At 37.1% G+C, this 26,208-nt stretch overlaps 1 protein-coding gene across 6 annotated transcripts in view; it reads left to right on the forward strand.

Annotated features, from left to right (window-relative positions):
- SPECC1L (sperm antigen with calponin homology and coiled-coil domains 1 like) overlaps positions 1 to 26,208 on the forward strand; it is a 75,823-nt gene that overhangs the window by 9,215 nt on the left and 40,400 nt on the right. For 2 of the 6 annotated variants that reach the window (XM_068910951.1, XM_068910953.1), the window contains exons 2-8: positions 4,375 to 4,416; positions 6,842 to 7,031; positions 13,110 to 13,269; positions 14,284 to 15,917; positions 17,764 to 17,971; positions 24,793 to 24,866; positions 25,371 to 25,546. In XM_068910951.1, coding sequence (XP_068767052.1) covers positions 6,879 to 7,031; positions 13,110 to 13,269; positions 14,284 to 15,917; positions 17,764 to 17,971; positions 24,793 to 24,866; positions 25,371 to 25,546 — 2,405 coding nt within the window. In that variant the 5' untranslated portion in view covers positions 4,375 to 4,416; positions 6,842 to 6,878. Of the gene's footprint in view, positions 1 to 2,792; positions 2,918 to 4,374; positions 4,417 to 4,521; positions 4,657 to 5,704; positions 5,896 to 6,841; positions 7,032 to 13,109; positions 13,270 to 14,283; positions 15,918 to 17,763; positions 17,972 to 24,792; positions 24,867 to 25,370; positions 25,547 to 26,208 lie in introns of those variants that run through there. The other 4 variants (XM_068910952.1, XM_068910949.1, XM_068910948.1 and 1 more) reach the window with 4 other exon arrangements.

Genomic DNA, 26,208 nt, shown 5'->3' on the forward strand with positions numbered 1-26,208 from the left:
CCAGGATGAGTACCAATGAGATATAAATATACCTGGTATTTTGTCCTGTTCTCCAAAGCTGCAGTTCATAACGGAAGCCTTTTGAAGGTGCAGTCAGTATAAAAATTAGTGTTGAGATTCAGTTTTGAACAGTACTCTGCTTGCTTGTAGAAGAGATTCCAAATGCTAGGAAAAAGCAGTTGAATTTAGTTGATGAACTGCTGTGTTTTTTTTCCTCTGCAGCGGTTTGAAATAACAGTCATTTAAAGTAGGAGCTTGAAAACAAGACTTCATTATTTAATTTTGTTATGAAAAGGCTTTTAGAGCACAGTTCATAAGTTTAGGAGTTGTTCTGTAAATGCTCCTGTCACTTGTCTGGAATGTTAAGTATTACAACGGTTAAACACTGCTCACAGCAGTTAAAGCTCTAAAGTTTTCTCCAAAGAAGGAGTAGAGATATTTAGGTGTGTAATGGCCAGTTCTTGCCTGAAGTTCTGTTCTTTCCTCTGTTATCTTTAAAAGAGAAGTAGAAAGAGTAAGTATAGTTTGAAAATGATGAGGAGTATGAATAATTTAACTTGAAGGTAGAATTCCTATTTTTGTAATTCCCCAGTCTTAATGGAAAATTGTTAATTTTTTAAGATAGAAAGTAAGAGGAAAAAAGCTTTTCCTCCATAAATACCTACCTATAGCAGTTATTCCAAAGCTGTAGGACCAACAAATCATTAGCACAGTTGTTTTCGTCAAGGGCTGTGGACATGAGAATGTAACAAAAACTATCCTCGTTGGACCAAGGATCCATCTCACCTGATACATAGTTCCCAACCATGGTGGAAAAAATGCCTAGAGAAAAACAAAAACACCCCAGTCTTCCCTCCTACCTGACTGCTTTCCCAGCCTCAAAACGCTTTTTTGGAGGAGAATGGAGGCGTATTCTGAGCCTTCCCTGCTTTAGCTATTTAGCATCCATTAGGGGATTTCTCTTCCTTGTTCCTGTCCGGTCTCTCCTGTCACCCATGCTTTTTGCGTGCACAACGCTTTCACTGAACTGTACTGCCTATTGAATGAAAAATGCAGCTTTTTTGATTTTAAACTTGGCTCTTATTTACCAAGAACTAAGGGACATCAAATGCAGTATCAGAAGAGATAGCCAGTCCCAGTCTGCCTGCTCGATGCCATTCAAGATTTGATAGGCCTTTATCATGTGTTCCCCATGAGATGTCTCATGGGAGCCGTGACATCCTTTTGATGTTCTGTTTGCCCTTTGCAGAACCTTTTTCAGGTCTATAAGAAATCCACTTTTTTGAGGTTAGGGGACCAGAACTGCCCACACTAATTAAAGTGTGGGTAGACGGGCAAAAAGTGAATTTGTTTGGTGGTCTACTTATGTCTTATGGTTTGTTCTCTATTCTTTTGTAATAATTCCTAAAACTGCTTTGCTTTTTTGACTTATCCCAAACTCTGTGCTGATACTTTCATGAAGCTGTGTATCAAAACAGTGAGGTCTTACTGAGTAGTGTTGATCAGTTTAGGGTATGTTTATATATGAAGCTGAGGTTGTTTTTCCCCATGAGACAGATTGCTTTATCTTTACCTACATTTAATTTTATTTGCCATTTTTATTGCCAAGTTTGTCTCTAAAGGGTCTTCTGTAATTCCACACAGTTTGCTGTCATCCTTGGTACCTTAAATAACTTTATAGCATCAGCAGACTTTCATCTCTTTAAAAATAGTTTATTGAGTCCATTTTAAGCAATAAAACATATGCTCTGTTTGCTGTGGGCTTGTGGAATCCAGTGGTTAATGGATCATGGTTTTGGAAATATTGAGCAAGAGGCATCATTTTAGAGTACTTGTGCAGCTTGCAGGCTGAAAGTTTGAGCTGTGGACATTGCAAGTGCTGTGAACTCTGTCTCTTAGTATGCAGCTTATTTCGTATTCCAGCCATCAAATTGTTGGTGGTTATGCTCTCTTGGCTGTAGAGAGGAGGAAATCTGAATGTGTTTTACAGGGGGGATGAAGAGGCTGTATTGCATAATCTTTTCTTCTCAATTCTGCCTTTTGGGATTGTGTAAGTGGCCTAAAAATGTCATTCCTTAATTAGTTGGTTTAGATACGTTTAGGCTGACAACTTTTGCCCAAAGAGTTGTATGAATACTGAGTGAAAGTGTACAGAGTCCATTGCTCTTAGCTTTGAAGAGTCCTATTTTCCTCTGTATTTTGGATGTTATTTTCATCTTTGACTCTTCAAATTTGAGGATATCAAGTATTTTTTGAGAGAGCACTCCTCTGTATATCATGGATTAATATACAGAGGAGTGATTCCTAAAATTAAAAGATAATTCTAAGATAATTTTAGCATTTTCTTAATAATTAGCAAATTTTTAATACATGATACTGCTTACTATTTCTTGATTATGTGTTTTCAACTCATGGCAAAAGGGTAATATCTTGTTTGCTGGTTAACACTCTCTCACCTTATAGGCATAGGAAACCTTTTTTTTAAACTGTTCTAATTGAACCTTACTTTTGTAACAGCAATAGTAGCATAAGTAAGCTTATTAAATAATGGATGAGATTGAAATGATCACAATAACAAATATTTTTTAGATTCATTGGTTGTGCTTGTTATGACAATGTGAGTGCCCCTCCTACTATTTCTGGTCATAACAGTATATAACAGTAACCCTGAAAGAATTTCATCTTGCCTGGGTGGATGTGTCATATCAGTTTACAGTAAAGAGCAGAGCCATGCTATTGGTTAAAACACTTTTAAATTATTATTTATGGAGTTGTATTTGTGTTTGGTACAGAATGTGAAGACTAGCTTCATGTGTCTCCTCCAGCAGAGCAATGAGAACACCTTCCTGAACGAGTATTTCTTTGTTTCCTATACTGTGTGTGCTGTTGAAAGAGAGAAGGCTGGGAAAGGATACAGGTTAGAATTAATTGCTACGTTTTAGTTGTTGTGTCATTCCTTAGTCTTTTTACATGATATTTTGGGCTTATTTTGCCTTCTTTTCCCTCCCATCCTGATTGATTCTATAATTAACTCTGTAATGCTATCATTAACCACATGTTTTACTGTGATATTTTGCGTATGTTGACAGATCAGTATTTGGTTTAGTAGTGTGGTATGATGGACTCCCAAAAGTCTCTCTTGAGTCTCTCATGGAGTTACAAGCCTTGATCCTACCAAGGCCGAGCACCTGCAGATATAGTTTTCACTGGGACTTGTTAGTGTTAAGCTATTTCACTGATTTTTACTTATTTATATACTTTTTTGAGGCGAGGAAGGAATTTGTGTAAAGGGGAAGGAAGTCCTCGGGAATTCCCTTTTTGCTAGAGGCTGGAAAACTAGAGGCATAAGGTGAAATATAAAATACAGTTTTATATGTGATATTTTCTCTTAAATAGTGAAATTCCGTAGGCTGTAATCTACATTATTACGAGTTGTGTGTTAATCCTCACGAAGTTTTGTTGGCTAGTGAGCATTTTATTTCTTAATTTAAAATAATTTAGGGTTGGACAGAGACAACTACTGTATACTGATAGCTTAATTTGTTGTTGGTCCTTAGTACTATGCCTTCCTAAAGAACGTGTTCTTTTTCTTTAGAAGCATAAAGGTCGCCTTTATCTGTGTTATTGCTTAGGGCTTTTGAGAAACTGGGTGAAGTAGGGTGGCTTGTTGTCCCCCCTTATAAGTCAACAACGTTGATGTGCTCTGTTTTCAACATTGAAACCTCTTTTTTCCCTTTCTGGAGAAGGAGAGATAAAAGAAATTTGCATCAACAGGTTGTAAGTTCACTTAAGCATCTTTAGTGAGCTGCTTTAGAATGTGTAAATAAGTCTTGTCATTACTTCAAGTAAAGGTTTTGGACTCATTTATGACTTTTTTTTGTCTTTTGTAATTACAAAATCTTCTTTAATAAGAAAGTAACTACTGAAGGTTAGTTTCTCTAGGAAAACAGAAACAGTAGTACCTAACCTCCTTTCCTCCCTATCCCCCAAATACCTTCAAAGTTTCTGGAAAAGGATAGCTCTCCCTTTGAATTTTAGTAATACACAGCACAATATCACAAAAACAATAATTTGTTTTCTTTAATGACAAATTTATGGATATCTTAAAATAATGCTATGTTGAAATGTGAGTATTATGCTTACTTTGTTTAGTTTCATTTATTTCTGTTGCTTTGCTATGCAGTTGCTGTTGTTGAAGCAAATATTGTTATGTTTTAAGGAACACTTCTAAAACATGCTTTTTATGAAATCTGTTATAATTGATAAACATTTTGGGGCACAGTGTTGTCATTGATAACTTCTGCAATACAGTCATAAGAATGTAAATGTTTTTGCTGTAAAAAGTAATGACCCTAACCTGTGTTTGTTTTTCAGAGTATACGCAGACTGGACTGTGTTACTATATTACTTACTATAGTAAGTTCAGCTATCCCAAATGTTTGGGTCTTTTATTGTATATCCAAAAACCTTGTGTGCAGCATGTATCTGGCATGCTCTAAGAAGTGTCAGCCTTGATGAAGGTGCTCTGTAGACTTGACTTGATACATGTGTATTGCAAATGGTCGCTGCTGGACATCTGGCAGACCAGTTGAAGCTACTACTTTATCTAGGTTGCCAGACAAGTGGGACTTCCGGACATCGATCAAGGTTGTCAAGGTCTGCCCAAATGTATGATGGTCATGTTGTTACCAATACCTTAAACTTTATTATGGCACCAGTTTACTGGCTTTATAAGCTGTCAAAAAGCTGTGGTTCAGATTTGCTAGATTTGTTGCAGGAGTACATTCTTCTTTTAAGTAATTTTCCTGTGTGCAGTCAGATGCACGAGAGCTATGCGTTGAGAATTTATCTGACTGTTTCTCAAGCATGCTGTGGACAACTTGTGTAATGTAGTCTGTAGAACATTAAAAGTATCATACAATAGTTAATAACGGTGCCAGTCTTACTAAAATATTTATCCTCTTTGGTCCTTTCAGTTCTAGTTTGATATTGAATAGGATCAAAATCACATAAATGTTCAATATCATAAGCATAAAAAGGCAAAAAATGTAAGTATGGTGACTTGGCACTACCTATAAATACCAGTTTGCTTCTAGAGTCTGGTAGGCCGTTGTACCACGTAAAAACATTTGTGCCCAACAAACACTGTCTATAAGCTTCATGGGACTTTTTTTTTTTTATTGTTGGTTTCTCATTTCAAGTTATTTCTCAGTTGCTTAAACTTCTGTAAAGGCATTCTGATTATTAGTAGAAATATGGCAAGACTAGTGCATTTTTGACATTCTGATGATAAAATTGCAACAGCAGACAGTTTTCTGTATCTGTTCATGCCAGTTTTCAGAGCTAGAAGGGATCTTGAAGCTATAAACAACTATTTTCGGTGACTTAAATGAGACTTTCTGTTGCTGCTGCTAAGAGTATTTAGGGGTCTGAAGATACAAAATTTTTTGTGTTTTGCTAACTTAAAAAAAAAATCAGACTTAATGTACTTCTGTGCAGCTGAGGTGCTGATGGAGAGAAAGGAATGTGTGTTGGAGGGTATGGTTTTAATTTAGTTAGCCGAAATACATTAGTAGTCCTGACCACTGTATTTTTGTGTAGCACTTCTCATGCACTTAGTCAGTCAGTCTGCTTTTTTTGCCTATGAAATGTTCGAATTTCTTTTTTAGGGATGGAAACACCTAGGTATGTTTCATGTTTCTTATCAGCCACGAGGACAATGGGCTTAGATAAATCTGATCGCTTACTTCCATCCGGAATCCATAAAACTGAAAATGAGGGGAGTGGAAATTGCCTCCTCTTCTTGATCTTCCATCCCCTATCTTCTGACTCAGAGGAAATGAATAAAACAGCTGCCAACTATCTCCCTCTCGCAAGAGGAAAGAAGATACCTATGTATCTATCTAGTCCTTCTAGTCCTTGTGTCAAGCTGTGGCTGTCAGCTATTCCAGTGTTTCCTTGAGTGTTTTGCTGAATTAGCAGTTCTTGTGATAACTGCAGTGTTTGTCTTTGCTGCAGCTGCTCGTAATTTCAGTACAGTCAGCTTTATTTTCCATGGCTTAATTTATTTTGTTGTGGTTGGACTGAAAGTATTGACAATTGTATGTTGTTTGAGAAAACTAGAAGCCAGTGCAAAGATGCTGAAGTGTCCTGATTGCCGACCTGGGAACACACTGATTCACTTTTGGTTTCTTTTCAGAGATAATGCTCGCAATCTAGAAACACAACTAGAAACACAATTTCTTTACTGTTAAATTTTGAATTCAGGATACATGAAATCCCATGCGTTTGTGACTGTGACTTTTAATAATAACTGGTTTCTGGGAATATGGATTTTTTTCAACTTTTTAAAATATCTTTTTCTCTGCAATTGCTGTATCTCTCTTTCAGTATTTTACTCTAGTTACCAAGCTAGTAATAGTCTTCTCTGAGATCCAGTGTTATTGATAATCTGTCAGTTCACTGAAGACTCCCATGATATTCTCCCTCCCACAGTCACAAATAAAGAACATTTCTGCCTTAATAAGCCTTTGTTTTGCTAATGAAGGAACTGAGTAACGTGGGCCACTTGGAAAACATCCTCAATTCAGTGACATTTGTGGAAAGGGACCTGGAAAAAAATACATTTTATAATTTGGAATTGATCTGTAGGGGGCACTTCTTCCTTAGCTTAGAAAAAAAATCTTCTCTTTAAAAAATATTAGTCACATGTATGCTGTTTAGCTCTAATTTGTGGTGCTTAGTGCTATTCTGGATGCCTGGTCTTAAACAGAGCATTAGAAATATATATTGCATTTCATTTGTATTTTATTTTTTTAAATGTCTCTCTTTCTGTTTGTAGGTTTGTTTGTAAATGCATCATAAACAGACAGCCCAGAATGAAGAAAGCAAGCAGGAGTGTTGGCTCAGTGCCCAAAGTGCCTGGAGTAAATAAAACTCAAATAGCTGAGAAAAACAAGCCAGAAAACAGCTCCTCTGTGTCTGCAGTAACAAAACTCTCAAAAACTGGGACATCAGCATCCCTTTTGAAGGTAACTAATAGAATGTTCTGATTATTTATATTTTTGGCAATAAAGCATTAAAATAACTAGATTTTTAAGACGTCTTTAAAGCAGCTTAACTTAGAGACTTGTTATACAGGTAACTGAAGGGAATTTGGATAATTACATAGCTCTGGTCAGGGTGATAGGATCTTCTGTGGCATTCATGCGGTGCTTTTCATATTGCAACGTGCAATGTGATGGAAAGCAATGTACTTGGTAGAACTTGGCTGTTCTGCAAAAGGAGCAGGGTGGAAGTTACATTCTCCTGAGTGTTATTAGTAGCGTCGTGTTATGCTTGAATGGTGTGTTGGTGACTAATGGGATTTGATAAGAGCTATGTACTAATTTTGAAAAAAGAACTAATAAGGTATCTCACATGAGAAACTTTTTGGTGTTGGTGATCCATGTCAGGTCAGTGCAGTTGTGTTCTTCTTGTAGCTGTTTTGGCCTTTGCTTTGTTTAAAGTACTACTTGAGCTGAATTTTCACAAGTTAGTTCTTGCTCCTAGAGTGAGTTCAAAGGCAGAGGTTTTCTCTTTATATTAGCAAAACAGGGCAGTAGACTTACGAGCATGTGGCTTCCAACGACCAAGAAAAACAAGGCATACCAAGATGTACTCATGCAGAGTTCTTACCTGCTAGCAAACGCTTCTGGGTTGGATTGATGGCGTGAACCTGCTGAGCACACCACCTTTCCCTGACTGCGATGTGGACCAGCTGACTGAGCAGCAGCATGGCTGGACCTTTAAGTTCTGCAGCCCGATATACAGTGCTGCAACACTGCTGCCATGGAGCAAACAAACAGGGCAAGGAAAAAGGCTGGTGGCTGCAACTGGGACCTGCACCACTGTCACATACAGGAAGCGAGATAGGTTTTTTTAGATAACTAGTAAATAAAGATCTAAAAATTAAAGAAGTGGGAATGGCTGAGTCTCTCCATAACGGATATGCAGAGTTACCAAAGCCGAAAGGTGTGTTCCCTTTCTCCACTTTTTCTTGCTTCTCTGTTATGGAAGAATGTGTAGTACTTTTGCTGATGAATTTGCAAGCAAGGTTTCGGCTAGACTGCCAGAACCCAAAATGTTTGTGTCTTGCATTCTTAACTTGAAATAACCTTTTGATGCTTGCTGACGCTATTGGTTTTGCCTTTCCAAAAACTTCTCAAAGAATACAGAAGCGAAAGTCCTTTTTAGTTTTTTGATTGAATTTTCCTCAGTAAGATGAGGAGGACGGTGAACTACCATTAAAGAAACCTGACACAGTATGTTTTCACAGTTTTACCCTTAATATTAGCAGCGCTTCTGGCTATGTTTGAGTGTCAAATTAGAATTTGACAATTAAATGTATTTGAGGCACAATGAAAAACTCTCCCTTAATTACTAAGACTTATCTATCTCAGCTTTATGTTATAGTCAGGCTTACCCATTTAGTTTGATATCTTTTTACTTGTGAAGTTGTGTTTATGCCAACTACGTGACTTAAGTAATAATAATCATGACAGCTCTTACTGTCTTTGAGTGCTCTGTACTTATACAAGTAAGTTAGTTGTTTATATTTTGTGGGTTTATAGGTGCTGGCAACTCGTATTTATGTTTACTGGCTTCAGAGAAGTATCAATAACTAGTTGTGTTTTTGAAAATTTTTTTATGTTCGTGTTTCACGTTTCAATTTCAAAATTTTCTTTTCATAGACAAGATCCTTTTCTGTGAAGTGTTGGGCATATTGTTTTCCTCAGAGTTTGTGGTTTGTAGGATCCCATCTAGCTGGATTAGTACATGTTTTATGATATCCATTTAATATTCTTGACAAAGAATCATAGCTGGTGTTAAGATCAGAAGTATAGCCATAATTTAAATTAATTGCAACAGCTTACTAACTTATTTGGTCCCCAGAATACTTATACAGATGCAGAAAACTTTGGGTTACATATTGCATAGAAGGCAGACGTGGTGCCCAGTGACAGGACAAGAGGCAACGGGCAGAAACTGAACCACAGGAAGTTCCACCTAAACTTGAGAAAAAACTTCTTCACTGTGAGGGTGACAGAGCATTGGAACAGGTTGTCCAGAGAGGTAGTGGAGTCTCCTTCGCTGGAGATATTCAAAACCCGTCTGGACGCGATCCTGGGAAATATGCTCTAGAGGTCCCTGCTTGAGCGGGGAGGTTGGACTAGATGATCTCCAGAGGTCCCTTCCAACCTAAACGATTCTATGATTCTATGAATGGAAAACAGTTACAGTACTATGGCAGTCTTAATTCGGTTAGTAATATTATTGCATGATTGAAAGTGACTTTCTGATTTATTTTTATACATATATTTCCTTCCCTCCCCCAATTAAATGGAGACAACCCATTTTTCCATCTTGTTCCATCTCCTTCAAGATATTACAATATGCCAGTGTTCAGCTTTGGGCTTCTTTAACTGTGCATTGTTCCATAGGTTCCCCATTTTTAGTAGAAATTTTAAAGTGTATGAGCAACGAGTACAGTAAGAAACTGTGAGACCCACCCTTACATACAGCTGAATAGGATCTACATTCTGGAATGCTATTCCAGAATTTGTCTGTCTGATTCAAAATGCCTGTGTGAAGTAGGGAATATTTTACAGGTTTTTTTGTAGGTTACTTCTCTTTGAAATTTTCTGGCTTCCAGTTTGCCTGGGATTTTTGTAGAGGTTCTACCTTCCCTCCTCCCTTTACTACAGCAAAAGATTAACTACTAGCCCATTCTGTTTTTTAATCTGTCAGAAAATACTCTCTGCAAATAATTATGTTCTGATTTTAAGTCTATTGCTTTTTCATGTATTTATTGAGCAAATGAGTTCTGATCATGCTAGCACTCACAGCTGTAATTAGAAGACTGCACTTAATACAAACAAATTGCCCCCCCCCCCAAAAAACCCAATGTCTGTGAAAAATCAGCACATGGACACCAAAGTTTCAGTATTAAAAATTAGAATGTGTTTTCAATATTCATGTGTCTAGGCTTCAGTATTCTGTTTGCAAAATGTGAATAACTTAATTATAGGATTGTTGTGAAGTGTAGTGTTTGCAACACTCAAATGCAGCAACAGTGTGCAGCGAAGAAAATCCCAGGTAGCAATAATTTTATATGATATATATATATAAAAGTGTATATATATATATACCCGTGTGTGTTTATATACAAGTTTAAACGTGGATTTGAATGAGATGCAGTAAATAGGATCTACATTTTGGAAAAAACTAAGATGAAATGAAACAGAGGTGCTCGTTCATGTTTCATTGTACTGAATGAAGTAAAGATGTGGAGGGGAAAATAGAATATGAATTGTGTAATTAAAAACAGTCTTTTTATATAAAAAATCAAAATAGGTCTGGATGAACATTTTTAATTATTGTGTTTCCTAATTTTTCATACACTAATTTCAGGTTTTTAATGTTGTTCGGGATTGCACTTTGTGGTGAACGAGTGAGCTATTTTCTTCACATACTGAAAGAAATCTGTTTTTCCTTGAAAATAAACTAATAAGCACATGACGTTAATTTTGCTTTCATTAAAGATATGTGTTACAAAAATACTTCAATTTTTTGCAAATCAAGAATGGTTGCTATTATGTAGTGTTAAGAGAAGAGAGCTTCTGCTTTGTAAGCTTTTCCAGAGCTTTGCTAAATAGCTTTGTATGCCAAAAGTTCAGTGTTACAGTTCAGAGAAAATGATTACTAACTGGCTGCGGAGGAGGCAGTGCCTTACAGCCTAGACTAGAAATAGTTTACAGTGCCTTACAACCTAGACTAGAAATAGTTTATGGGTAAGTCAGAAAAAGAATGGCAGCCTTGAATTCCTTTGTTCAGCAAGGATTTGGGATGACTCATGTCAGAATGTGTGTATTTTGTGGTTTTTTTCTTCAAGCTGAGTCGCATTTGACCTATTTGGCTTGATAACATCTAGTTGTGCTATAAGTGCCTCAAAGCTTAATCTAATTTCCCACTCTTTTTACAAGGCAAAAATGCTGACAGCCCGTAGTCTGTTTGAACTATCATGTGTTTACTTGCTGTCAGATTCAGCTGCAAAATAGATAAGCATCGTTCTATGGTTTTTTTTGTAATCAGTTGTTTTTAGGTGATATGAATAATTGCATCACAAAGTTGTTCCCTCCCCGCTGCTCCCCACCACTCATGCCCGTGAAATTTTTTTTTGCGTTAGATATGAAGTCTGATTAGATTATATATTAAGAAGATAGCACAGGTTAGCAGAGGATTTTCATACGATAACAGTTTGTGCTTAGCTCAGGTTTTTTCCAGAATAGCGCGTACTTTGATTCTTTAGCCCCCCCAACACTTTTGTTCTCCTCCAGGACTTAAATTGCTTCTGCTGTTTTGTACAGCTGTGTGACACAGCAGATCAAGGAACCGATTTGGCTTCTGGCAGGAAGGAGCCTTTGGAAAGGCTTCAGTTTACAGAGCGCAATGTGTAGAGAGAATGTGGCAAGAAAAGCGCTTGGGGAAGAGCAGGGCAGAGGAACAGTGGCTTTTTCCGAGCAGCAGAGCCAGTTTAAATGCACATCAAACTGCACCCTCAGAGTGCTGCGTTTTCTTCCAAACTTTTGAAATCCTTTTAGAAGGCTATACCATTTCCTACATGATTCAGTAAAAAACATTCTTGTCATAGAGGATTTTACCCCCCCCAAAAACCTGCTTTTATCTGTCAATTATGTGCATTTCCAACATCTGCATGCAGAACAAATATGTTCTTTTTCCAAGCTCCCTCATGTTTTGCAGCTAGTCTCATTTGAAAATGGCACAAGTCATATCCATGGCTCTGAGCTTTCCCCACGATATTGTGATTAATGTACCTAACTGTTCTAAAATAATCAGTTGCAAAAAATTACTATATAGAATGGAGGTGCAATTTTTTTTAATTAAGCTTCTGTAACTTCATTCTTAATAAATAGGATCATAATATCTAGCAGACAGTTTTTAAAATGAATATATAGGGGAGGCAGAAGTTATCATAAACCTACAGAAATTGGAAGTCATGATGTAAAGCAATTGCTTAGGTCCTAAGCACTGTCTCTTTTAGGTGGGTTGCTGTTTGGGACTTCAGATGTGTTATCCAGCTAAGTAATACAGTTACTCAAAGAATGCTGCTAATACAGATGCTTTCTTTTCATTTTTTTTGCTTGTCCTTATAAACAGGAAGCATATTTAACATATTTTGATTGTTTATCCATTTGACAAATTGCATTTTTAAAGAGTTCTAAAATCTGCCAATTAATACTTAAGAACATAGTATTTCTTGAGTTTGCTTTACTCTGAAAGGTATATTCTTGATTTGGGAACTTGGGTTCTTGAGACTCCTGTGGCTTACTGTCTTGTCATGTTCTAGAGAGCTTTTGTGGCTGACAGTAGTTTCAGGAATGATCATGGAAAAAGTCCATCTAACAAATATCCTGTCTCTGAGGGTGCCTAGTACAGAGCATGAGAAGAAGGCAAGGATATATGGTGAGTGTGGGGCCCCTCCCACTCCTAGGGAATGTTGTCCTGGTACCTAGTGATTTGTGGCCGAGTGTTTTGACCTAGAAATAGTTTTTTATTAATCTTGGGTTGATTTTTTTGTTTGGTTGGTTTTGTTGTGAATGTGGCCACCAGAAAACACTTTATATTCTTGTATACTTTTGCAGGACATTATGCAAACTTCCTAATATTTGCTGGTTTAATTAACTAAGAATAACATTCATGCTTATACTTGAGCAATCTTTCAATTGATGTTGAGAAGTATTACACTGCATTTTATTACTGTGCTTCTGTTAATTTTTTTTCTCCTTATTATTGAAAAATGAATTATTGGCTTCTATCTAGAAGAGAGAAGACTCCGTTTCTGTGGTCAGTCATATGTAACAATCTGAAGTTCAGTTTCAATTCACCTGCTCTGTGCAGTGCAATTATACTTCCATAGACGCGTGAATAGTCATATGTATACTTTCAAGATATTAACCTTAAACTGATGGAATCTTTAAGATAAGAGCTGTTGGCTATGGAGACTTCTCAGCCAGCTGTCTTAAAGCCACTTCTTCCCTTTCTTTCAGACTAAGAGTAATGATGACCTCTTAGCAGGGATGGCTGGTGGTGGTGGAGTGACGATGACCAATGGTGTCAAGGCAAAGAAGAGCACTTGTGTATCAGCAGCATCTTCAGCTTCAGGGACCACCATGAACAGTCTGGAAAATAAACCAAAAACTGTTTCAGGTAAAAGGATACACTGACCCTAACAGAGGGTGGTTGGACGACTTTTTATTTTCCTGTTATGTAGCGAAGGTCCAAACTGCCTAATGAAGTGGTCAGTAAGGCCACAGTCGGATCAAGCACCTCCTGTGCTGTGGCCTTGATCTCCTTTTCCTGTTTTGTAATAATGCAATTACCCTTACCTATAGTTTTTCATAGTTTTGGAGGCTGTTACTTTTATTTTTTTCAGTACCAATAGGATAACTGACATATAATAGGTAGTATAATTAATATAGAGAATTATAGTTTATCTAAAAAGATCCATACCACAATCGTTACATCTTTAGGATATGAGAACTTGTCACTGTCAACATTTTTAGTATTTTGTATTGTTTTATAAAAATGAAGCATTACAGTTAACAGTTCATAAACTGTTCAGGAAACTGGTATTATTTATTGTTTTATCAATATGGATGGAAATACTTCTTGCCTTCCATTGCTATATTTTGGATTCAGTACTGCTAGCAAAGCTATAAAGTATCTGGGAAGAAGGTAGTAATAATAGTAAGCCAGCCTGATCCTTTTCAAATATGATGAAAATATTTTAAAACTTAAGTTTCACGTTGGGAATTCATAATACACAACTCATCCCTTAAAAGCTTACATTCAAATCTACTGGAAAAGGGACAAATTTGAATTTGCAGGAATAGCACTTTTGGCGGGGAGGGTACAGTCTGTCAGAAGCAGTTTAAGATAGAAAAATAAATTTGCAGATGTTTCAATTTTAAACTTTGTTTAACTCATTTTCAAAATACTGTTGAAGCATAGCTGTATCAATTAAAATCTAATTGTACTGATTGGTGAGCATTCAGACAGCCTAAGGTTGTGTGAATATTAACTGTAAATGTATCTTATGGTATGTATTTACCAGTGTGGTTTGGAACATGAACCATTCTATAGTTGATATAAATTATAGTCTTGTATTACAGATATTGGTTTTGTTAAAACTAATATCCCTAACTTTTAAAAAACATATAGGTACAAGTTCCACAACTAAGCGTAGCACTTCATCTGGAAATAAAGAATCAAGTTCTTCTAGGGAGCGAATACGTGATCGTTCTCGTTTGAGCCAGAGCAAAAAGCTACCTTTGACTGGACAGGGGACCAATGATATGGTACTGGCAAAACGCTCTCGTAGTCGTACCAATCCAGAATCAGATATTCGAATGAGCAAGTCCAAATCAGACAATCAGATCAGTGACAAAGCTGCTTTGGAAGCAAAGGTGAATGATCTTCTGACGTTAGCAAAAACTAAGGATGTGGAAATCTTGCATCTGAGGAATGAACTGAGGGATATGCGTGCTCAGCTAGGACTTAATGAAGATCAACTTGAAGGTGATGAAAAATCTGAAGAAAAAGAGGCCATTGTTGTCCATCAACCCACTGATGTAGAGTCCACGTTGCTACAGTTACAGGAACAAAATACTGCCATCCGAGAAGAGCTCAACCAGTTGAAAAATGAGAATCGAATGCTAAAAGACAGGTTAAATGCTTTAGGCTTTTCTTTGGAACAAAGGCTGGACAACTCTGAAAAGCTCTTTGGCTATCAGTCTTTGAGCCCAGAGATTACAGCAGGCAGCCACAGTGATGGTGGTGGTACTCTGACATCGTCAGTGGAAGGTTCTGCCCCGGGATCAATGGAAGATCTATTAAGTCAAGATGAAAATACTTTGATGGACAATCAGCACAGTAATTCAATGGATAATTTAGACAGTGAGTGCAGTGAAGTTTATCAACCACTGACATCAAGTGATGATGCCTTAGATGCTCCATCATCTTCGGAGTCGGAAGGTGTACCAAGTATAGAAAGATCTAGGAAAGGAAGCAGTGGCAATGCCAGTGAAGTGTCCGTAGCTTGCCTGACAGAACGGATACATCAGATGGAAGAGAACCAACACAGCACAGCAGAAGAACTCCAAGCAACCCTTCAAGAGCTTGCAGATTTACAACAAATAACACAAGAGCTGAACAGTGAGAATGAAAGACTTGGAGAGGAGAAAGTAATCCTTATGGAATCTTTGTGCCAGCAAAGTGACAAATTAGAACACTTCAGCCGGCAGATTGAGTATTTTCGATCCCTTTTAGACGAACACCATATCTCATATGTAATTGATGAAGATATGAAAAGTGGTCGCTATATGGAGTTAGAGCAGCGTTATATGGACCTTGCAGAGAATGCTCGGTTTGAGCGAGAGCAGCTGTTAGGTGTTCAGCAGCACTTGAGCAACACGTTGAAGATGGCAGAACAAGACAACAAGGAGGCCCAAGAAATGATAGGGGCATTAAAAGAACGAAATCACCACATGGAACGGATTATTGAATCAGAGCAGAAGAGCAAGACAGCAATAGCATCTACCTTAGAGGAGTACAAAGCCACGGTAGCCAGTGACCAAATTGAGATGAACAGGCTGAAAGCTCAGTTAGAGCATGAAAAGCAGAAAGTGGCTGAGTTGTATTCTATACACAACTCTGGAGATAAATCAGATATACAAGACTTGCTGGAGAGCGTAAGACTGGATAAAGAAAAAGCAGAGACATTGGCCAGTAGTCTGCAAGAAGAGCTGGCACACACTCGCAATGATGCCAATCGATTGCAGGATGCTATTGCTAAGGTACTGTTTAAAACAAGCTGTTGTATGTTAACATTGTGTATATACCATGGCTCTTCAGATCATTGCAGTTCTTCTAGAAGTAAAGGGTTAATTATGAGGTTTATCAGATTGCGGTAACATTAGGATTGATTACTTTCTCAGCGTTTGTTACAAAAATGGTGTAAGTCTTTTTTTTTAAAACTAGGTAGATATATTCAGCCACAGGATAACTGCTGTTTTTTTTTATTCTTAATTTGCTGAGTTTCAGTAAGGATATTTTTATGTTGAGGGCAGAACTGATAAATTATGTTAAATACTATTTGGATTTTGTGCTTAAGTCGTGTACCTTCTGCAAGAGTTTCAAGGAGTTAGTTCCAAACTGGTAGAAGAGGGGTGTCATGAAAGAAGCACCTGGAATCAAAGCGTGTTCAGGTGGTAATCCAGCTGTTGATGACTTGTAAGACCTTTTACAGATGTAGAGGGAGTATTTTCAAGTTCCAGTTTATTCAGGCTGGTTCAATTAACTTGCAATAAACAAATGATTAAGAAAGAAGGGAAAGTGTCATCTTTTTCCAATCAAGAAATTACAAATTATGAGGGAGATAGTGGCAGCAGTTAATTTATCAAATAGAGGTTTTAGTTTTAAATGGAAAAATCACTTTGAGCTTTTTAAAAGTTATTATTAAATGTGGGGGATCCATATAGTTTTCACTAGCGATTCATTCAGGAACAGCTTGTGTGTTAATTGGGTTTTGGATCGGAATGTATTCTTCAAGCGCTAGAACATCTACTTTAAATAAAACTAATTGAGTAAATACCTAGTAAAAATGTTTACCACAATTTAATATAGTAGGAAAATAAGAATCTGATTGCATGTATTTTGTTAGCTTTAAATATGCATTTAAAGGTCTGTCTTCCTGATGAGAAAATTTAAGCCAAATTTAATATCTGAGCTATGTGTTAGTTGCAAAACAACATGTTTGGTCAATGGCCAGTTAGAATTGCTCTTAATTTGAAAAAAAATTAGAATTTTAATAATTAGTGTTGGGTAGTATTATTGATGTTATAATTAATTGAAACAGATGATTTAACGCAGGCCGTTTTGTGGATTACAATTGATGCCTGACTGTGGTGACCCACCCTAAGCCATGACCTAATTTCTCTTGTTTTTCTGACACTATTTTTGCTGTTGGGCATGGGGGTTAATGTTACTGTGCCTCTGATCTCAGCTTGTTATTTAAGTTGCAGTTTCATGTGGCAGGATAAAACAGTCTCACTGCTCCCAAAAGGGAGAAGTCTGCTACCTCTTGCTTTCCCTGTTTTTATTGAGGCAGTTCAATAGCTTGTAAGGCTCCTCTGGGAACTACTTTAGCTCACTAACACATCACACACACAAATGTGACGCTTCCTACTTGCTAAGGAAACGAATCGTGTCTCAAATCCAGCAAGCACTAAAATTGATGTATGGGAGAGAGCAGACTATTTTGGCAAGGGAAAGGAAGGGTAAAGAGATCTTCCATTTTCCATGGCAGCTAGATGTAAAATTGGATCAGCCACTCATGAAACCACAGCCTTGGTACTATGGTGGTATTGCTTTGCCTGAATGTAGGCTACCGCTGTTACAGAGTAAATGCGGAAAGCTCGTGTAGTCAGGTTGGGAGCAAAAACATTTTAGTCTGACTCAGGAAAATAGTTGCACTATAGCAGTACATTTTCAAAGGCTTATATTTAACTTGGCCCATACTTTTTTATGGTTGTGAAAATATACTTTTAAGTATAGCAGTTATGAAACCAAAAGAAACCAAATCGTATTTTAAAAATACAATCAATTTAGTTATGATGTTACGATATGGCATTTCTTTTTCAGGTTGAAGATGAATACAGAGTGTTCCAAGAAGAAGCCAAGAAACAAATTGAGGATCTCAACGTGACTCTAGAAAAACTTCGGACAGAGCTGGACGAGAAAGAGACTGAGAGAAGTGACATGAAAGAAACTATCTTTGAGCTGGAGGATGAAGTAGAGCAGCATCGTGCTGTGAAACTTCATGACAATCTCATCATATCTGATTTGGAGAGTAAGTGTTATGAGTTTCTCTTGTGAGAGAGATGATACTTTAAAATAGAATGCTGAAATAGTGAAAATATTTTTCACTTGTCTTTCATGTGTCTGAATTCTAGTTAGGCCAGGCTTTGTAGAACCTTTATACTATAGAAAGAAAAGTCAGCTTGGCTTTGTTTTTCCAGTTCCAGTAGTTGATGTGGGAACAAAAACCTGTGAATTCAGAATAAGTGCGAAATCTGATAATGCTGTGTTCAAGTTGTTTTTCAAAGTAGAAGAACACATAATTACAGACATAATAATAGCATGCTCCTTGTACATTTTGAAGACTGGATGATTGATGTATTTTTTTTTTTTTTTTAAGAATGATCTCTTTTTGAGTGCCAAAATATCAGCAGTTACTAGGTAGCTTGAGAATCTGTATAACTGATGATTTCTTTCACCTGAAGAAAGGTAGTTTTGGTGGAGAAACGGGTGGATGAAGGCCCTAAAACCTACAAGTATCATAGTTGACATGACAATATGGAAGTATTATGTATTTCTTTCTGTGTAGATTTGCTTGTGTTATGATAACAATCTGAACCTAACAATGAATTTGACAGACTTCAAGAAAGTTGAAATACAGCTTTCTGTTGACTGTTGCCACTGTACAAGAAATGCTTGGGGTTGATAATGAAATTCATGTTTTCTGTGTATTTGTCTAGCTCTCTGTGCTTTAGTTCCCTCTCTGATCTCTGAAACCTGCTCAGGTGTTCCTACCTGAATGTGGGCTTCTGTACCTTGTGGAGCTGTTTGGCACAGTACTTTTTATGGAGTTCAAATACCTGCTGTTCTTCCATAGTATACAAAGACTAAACAAATTTAATCCAAAGTATTACTAGTTTTAACAGTGAGGGCAATGTTCATGATAAGGATTGATCTGCTATCAGGAAAAGGTAATGTCTTAGGCAAGCTATTAATATAACTTAAGCCCAGTGTCTTCAGACATGTTGCTGTCAGCTTATTTTTCCTAAGCAAAACTTCCTTATCTTGAAAGAGAAACAGTGGTTGCCTTTCTAAAATAGATCTAGGTTTTTGCTCTTCTTTTTTTTTTTTTTTTCCACTCTTTCTATGCCAAACCAAAGAATGGAGCTGGAGTTCAAGTATGCAGCCAGTGGCTGTAATCTTGTTCCTTAGCAAGTACTTAAAGGTTTGAGTGTTCTTCCACTTGCATTTTTTTGTCTATTAGCTTAATTATGTGCATATAGGAAACAGCACCATAGTCAAGTCAACACTTAGATATGCAGTAATTAGGTATTAATAATACCTAATTAAAGGGCAACTCTAATTTTTATGCGCGTCTACTTTAGGGGTGGGACAAATAGTTTTGACAGATATCTTCAAGAATGTTTCTGCAGTCTTACAAAATAGCTATGTCTGATATTTCAGACTGGTAAAAAAAATTCTTCTGGACAAAATTCTACCTGGGCTGGATTTTTCAAGAAAAATTGTGGCAGTCTTTGCTACTCATGACTAGAAATAGTTTGGAAAATTCAGCTCTGCTAACTGATGGTCTGGTGTGATTGTTTCAGGAGGAGCTGAGCGTTTTAGGTTTAGGCAGGAAGGAGAGTAGCATCTAGTGGTCATAAGAAAGAATGGCAGCTAAAGAGTAGTATAATCCACACTTGTAAAAATATTTTTCTCTGAATGACTTCTTTAAAACACTTAGTTCATTATTTATTCATAACCAAAACTCGTACAAGAGTTTCCTGGTGGTAGCCTTTAAAGTAGTGACACCAAGGAACAGCTTCTTGAAAAAATCTGGGACTTGGAGCTATTACATACAAACTATGAAGTTCTTTGTGTCTTTTGTATTTTGTATTAAAGTGACAAAAAAGTGTATCTCAAGAGTAAGTTCTCTTATGCTCATCAGATGCTCAGATTTAGATAGTCATTTCTGGTCATCACTGCCAAACATGTGATGTCTAAGCTTTTAAATATGGAGAATTTAATTGCAAGTTTATGTATTATAAAATGTTACTTAGAAGTTTTTTTTTTCCCAACTGAAATAACCAACTGAAAAGAGCAATAAAAGCTTTTCTTTAGTGAGCTGTTCCTTTAGATTTTAAAATATGAGGGAATTTATCTCTTGGGGAGAGAATTTGCCTAGCGGCAAAGTTACTGAGTGAATGAAGGTCATGGGAACACTACTGATAAATGATGGAAAATTATCAGCTAAAGAATCCACAGAAATCAGACTTTGCAATTAGAAGAAAGATGCTTCATAGATGAACCGGCGAGTGTTAAGGTAATTTCATGGGCAGTCAACATTAATTAGTAATGCGGTACCATGAACTGCTCTGGCACTGGGAGTTAGGGCGTGTGTCTTTGCAGGTTTTCCAAACCGTTGAACGATGTACATCAGAACGTAAAATGAAAGATATCTTTTACAGTGGTTATAAATATTGAATTATCACATTTTAGTTGTCAATATTTATGTGCCCACCAAAAATGTGATCTGTTTAGCGTAGACAGTAGAATATAAATTGCATTGCTTAAAAACTACACAGTGAGTTTTGCTGTCAGTACAGACGTGATAGGACCTGTGCCCCGTGACAGCTGTACTCGCTATTCGTGGAGCAAGAGGAGCTGCGTGTAATACAGTTCTTAAAAACAGTTGTGACAGCTGTAGCTTTATTCTTTTAATCTCTTCTTAAAACACACACACACACACACACAAAAAAAAAGAGACTTTTAAGGTAGTGGTTCTGTATCATATCTAAAAAGGCCAAGAAATATTAAAATAACCTGTGCGTTTTATATCCCCACAAGCGCCTTGAGGTGAAGAGCGCTGTAGGAGCGGCGCGAAGGGCCGGTACGCTAGGTGGCGGCGTTGCTCTGGTTTCCCCGCTGGCTCTCGGAAACCTTGCAGCGGTCAGGTAGCCAACCGGTCATGTTAGCCATCCGTAATGCTAACAGAAAAAAAAACAAATCTGTTCTCTCAAGCAGTTAAATGAGTTGTGAGGGGAAATTTTTCAGCAAACTTTGTCTTCTGATTTGCAGGAAATAGATGTTTGTAATTAACTTCTCAGTTGTCAGATGTTTCTTCTAAAGTCTGAAAGTTATCTCCGCGTTCATTTAGCACAAGCTATGTATGCTGAACATGTCAATTATCTTAATCTTTTATTAAAGTTGTATTTTTTGATAATACTTATGTCCACCTTTTTGGGCAGCTGAGTAAAAAGGTTGATGTATTAAATGTTCAGTGAATAAATATCTCATTTATAGACATTAGTTTGTAATTCTGCTGTATCTCATAGTTGTAATGGTCTTGACATTTAAGAGACTAATTTTTTTTACATACCATATGTAGGCCTTTTCTACCATGAAGTTAGAAAAGTCAGTTGAGTATTAGTTTTCTAATTGTTAGTAAAACTTTTTTTTTTTTTTTTAGCATAAGGCCTTTCTGCTAATGTTGGGCACTTAAAACAGCTGTCCTGCTATATAGACCAACTGTCTGTCAGCGATAAGCTCAAAAGCAAAATTGATAAGGAAACTGCCTGTGCCTTGGTATATTTGACCAGTGCTTCTTCCTATTCAAGGAAGCCCCACTACTTTCACTGTTAGTGGGCACAGCTCTATTTATGTAGATGTGGTTATCCTAAGATAGCATTTCCTATACTAAATGTGGAAATGCTATCCTAGAGCAAGACAAACCAATGTAACTGGTCAAAAAAAATATTTTGTAGCGATGGATTCTATCTGCTAATGCTAATTAGAAGATGTTAGAGGTACAGAATTGACTGGTACTTTTCCTCTGGCAGCATTATGAAATTCAGATGATACCCTGTTAAAATATCCCCCTCCCTACCCCCCAGGTGAAGTTTGTAATGTTGTTCCTTACCATTTGTAGTCTGTATTTCCCATAACTTATATTGCTACATTTTAAAAAGCAAGGAATTGTCAAGCTATGATTTCAATTAATATTTTTGGTAAAATATAGGCATAATTGAATCTTGCAGTAAAACACAAGCAGCTTGCTGATTTGTGCACTTGCCAGCTTTGATTATCTTATTCATTCATCCAGATGACTCCCTTGTTCTTCAGTTGCCCCTAACAATAGTCACCTTTCCTCCTGTCTTCACCTTTTGTACTGTCTGTCCTTAAAAAAACAGGAGCCTGGTTAACTTTCTCACCCACTGTACTGAAAATTGGGGCAGGCGGCAGCACATACAAGTACCTGGAACGGGTTGGAAGGTGTTAAGAGGGGTGTGAATAATCAGGGAGGTTGTGAGGAGGAAGGAGGGATACCACAAAGCAGGCATGCAGAGAGCTGCTGCCTGTGTACGTGCTTTATCTGCTTGAGTTTTCAGGCTGTAATTGGCAGACACAGTGCGAGGAACGGAGTTCAGACTGTAAGAGATGAAATCACTGATTGTAGTCCTAATTTAGGTTTCAAGTTCTCTCAGTTGCTATTTGGTAGTTTTTTTGGTTTTTTGTTTTTTTTTTTAAATCTCCGCTATGGATCGGGAGTGGAGGGAAGGCCGTTTCAAAAACGGCTGTAAAATGCTCTGTATTGTTTATAGTAACTGTAGAATATTCAGGCCATTGTGTTTTACTTCAAAGCATAAATATACTAAAACTTAATGGTGCGTTTCATATCTCTCAAAAACTCAAAACAATGGCGTTACACAAGCTTTAACTCTGGATGCCTTTCGCGTTTCTGGTTTGTGGTTATTTTTAGATGAACCATAGCTTGCCTGGACTAATAAATTTGTATTTTTAAGAGCAATGTTTTCTTTGAGTTGTCTTTAAAAGAGAAAATGGTCATCTGCTACAGTTTGTTTCCAATTGCTACTGGAAGCTGTTTGGGGCCTGTTGAGTTGCTGTCAGTGTTGAAAGTTATCTGTTTTGCAGTGGGGGTTTTTAGCATGTGATTAAGGAAAAAAAGGGTGATGGGGGTGAAAGACTTTTAAACCTTTGATGTTTAAGCTGGCATCCCCGTGCGTTTTGTTCAGCCAGGTTATGTATGCTGAGACAAGCTAAAAAGTGGAATGCTTTGCTTGAGTATGGTGGCAGCATGTGACGTGAGTGGCCCACACTGCTAGGCTTATCTTCCAGACTTAGAGATCAGTTGGACGTGTCTTATAAAACATGCAGTCTTGTAAGAGGGAGATAAAAATAGAAGTATCTGTCTAGCTTTAGTATTTCCACTTTTCCAAGCCTGAAAGGTTATCATGTTTTCAGGCCAACTGAGGTTTATATCGTTCTTGTAAAGAAATTAGCTGTGGCATTAAAAGCCTCTGTAGCTGGACTGTTGAGACAAAACTCAAGAATTTATTCAGATGAAGAAACTGAAAGGAATTCCACAGTTAAAAAATGGAAACATTCAAACACGAGCGTAACGAGGCGGCCAAATGTACAAATCGGCACATATCTGTTTAAACCTGTTTGTGGTCTTTGTATCCGATTTAAACATTCTGAAATGCTTAGTGATTTACATTTGACCTCCCATAGCCTCTTTTACATTGTTAAGAAAAACCCTTTGACAGAAAACCAAGAATATTACATTTTTAGGCTTACTTGCAGAGACAAAGGTATAGGCAGAACAAGGACTTTGAATGAATCCTGATTTGATGGTTTTCCTGAGACCTGATATCCAAATAAAAGCTCTGGAAAGTTTGGCCTGTTACAAAATGAGAGACCTAAAACTTTACCTTATCAATCCCTTTATATTAGAGTATTTGTATATCTTCTGACTATTCAAACAAATTGTGTATTTCATGAATTTTTGCCAAAGTTTTTTATTTTTAACAGCCTAAACAGGTACCTGCAATCTTCTTGTGATAAAAGTATTGTTAATATAAACATTCCCCCCCCCCACACACAATTCTTGAAATAATGAACCTGAACTAAAAAACATAATTAATCACAGTTGGCTGTACCTGTGAGCAGGTGCAGAGTTTTTACTGTTTTGACGTAGCTACACAATGCTATAGAAATAAAACGTCCCTAAGATCCAAGGATCAGCGAGGTGATACACTAATTAGAAATTTATTCTATGATGTTCTTCATCAGTTGCTCAGTTATGAATGGAGTAATCAATCACGCTGTCCTTGTGTACTGAATAAAGTAACAAACGAATACTCGCAGTAGCCAGCCTGTCAGACGCCAAATCAGGAGCTGGGAATGATCAAGCTGCATACTCTTTTGTATAGCTGCTGACAGATTTAGGGGACCCTCTCTCTTTCATAGCATGATCTCATTGACTCTTTGTCCCTTTGTTTTAAATATAGCATATTTCAACTTCAAACAGTGGTCTGATACACCAGGACGTAAGATTCTTGAGCACGAGTAGAATTTTATCCCTGTTGAAGGCATAGCTGTGAGTGCTTCACCAGCAGCTTTGTGTCGGAGGAATGTGAATCAAAAGGTTTAATGTAGCTCCAACTTATATTTGAAGAGGACAACCCCCAAACATCCGTATTTTTAGGATCCTTCCATGTTACTTTACTTGTATACACCATTTGTATTTGCTCTTTGTCGCTGCTTTGTCATGCTAATATTGTGAAGGGTCAAGAAGAGACTAGAATCTGTATCAGAATTAAATTAGTTTATGCTGATTTCCCTACATTCCCGCCCCGCTGCCAACGCAGAAATATGTAACTATTGACACCTTTTGTTGGGTAATTTCTGATCATATTATTTTTCCCCATATGGCTTTGGGTTATATTAAAAAAAAAAAAAAAAGTATTCCGAGTAAGTTTTTAAAAACGCATTGCTGTTCTTTCAGTTACTGTTTCTTATGTTAATAGACACCTGACTAAGATCTTGCATGGAATTTGAATTTCTTTCCAGATACAGTTAAAAAACTTCAGGACCAAAAGCATGACATGGAAAGAGAAATAAAGAATCTTCACAGGAGACTCCGGGTAGGTACCAATACATAGTATGATGGAATGTTTTAAGACCTGCATGTGAAATTGTGTGAAGGCGATATCATTAGCTGTAACAGTATTCAAACGATTACTCTGAGAGAAAGGCATTATGTTGGAATATGTTTACTAAACTACAGAGACTAAAGAGCTAATTTCTGAAAGATTCTGCGTGTCCCAGAAATATGGCATTGGGCTTGGGAGAGAATGTTCCTGTGTCGTCTGATGCATACCTTCAAATATATGTTTTTCCCCTACTCTAAACACTTTCTCAATTTCTAGAAAAGGAGTTCAAGATCTTTGTTTTAAGCCTAATTATTTCCAGCAGAGCTTCTTCAGTATGACTTGTAAGTTAGGCTGTGCTTAATACCAGAGATGAGTGCCTTTATCACTCCTGTAAATTGTTTCCTGTAGCAGCATAGGGAAACTATGAATAATAGGGATAACTTTTTTTTTTAAATGTTGCTGCTGCTTTCAATTTGAAGTTTTGTTTACTTGTAGGAGGAGTCAGCAGAATGGCGTCAGTTCCAAGCTGATCTACAGACTGCAGTGGTTATAGCAAATGATATAAAATCTGAGGCCCAGGAAGAGATAGGAGACCTAAAGCGTAGATTACACGAAGCTCAGGAGAAAAATGAGAAGCTTACTAAAGAGTTGGAGGAAATAAAGTCACGCAAGTATGCAAAAGACCACAGGGATTTCATCTCCTTTCGGGGGGGGGGGGTACAATTTGGGAAATTCAGTATCTTAACTATTACTGAGAACCTGGAAGTTCATAAATCCTCTCACTGTGAGGATCCATATTTCAGCTAGCTGTTTTGTGTAGGCTTTGAGGAGTGAAGTGAAAAGAAATAGGTAAGCTTGTGCTTAAAATAAACAAATAGATATTAAAAAAGTATATACGTATATACATGTTTGTTTCTTTGTACTGTATGCTATCTCTCAAAGTATATCCGATTTGGCACTTCTACAAGACCAGATTGAAGGGGAGGATTTTTCACAATTAACAGGTGGACATGATTTAGCTTCCCTCAGTATGAAAAACGAGCAGTACTAGCTTTCCTGTACCATCACAAATGCTATTTGCTGCCAGGGCTTTTGGAGCTGTTAAAAATACAGTAGCTTTTCCTTACATTGGAAGACACCTTCTCTAATTCTGCATGTCTTGTACTGTTTTTTTTCCCCACTGATATTTTTTTCTGGGGATAATTAGACATGCCTTGTATCTAAATTAACTTTTTAACAAAAACACTTTGAATTATAATGTATTGTAACTAGAGCTAGTTGGCGCAGTTATATAGAAACTGCCAGAATGCTGCCAGAAATATTAAAGTCCTCA

The sequence above is a fragment of the Struthio camelus genome, chromosome 17 (genome assembly GCF_040807025.1).
Source record: "Struthio camelus isolate bStrCam1 chromosome 17, bStrCam1.hap1, whole genome shotgun sequence".
NCBI lineage: Eukaryota > Metazoa > Chordata > Aves > Struthioniformes > Struthionidae > Struthio > Struthio camelus.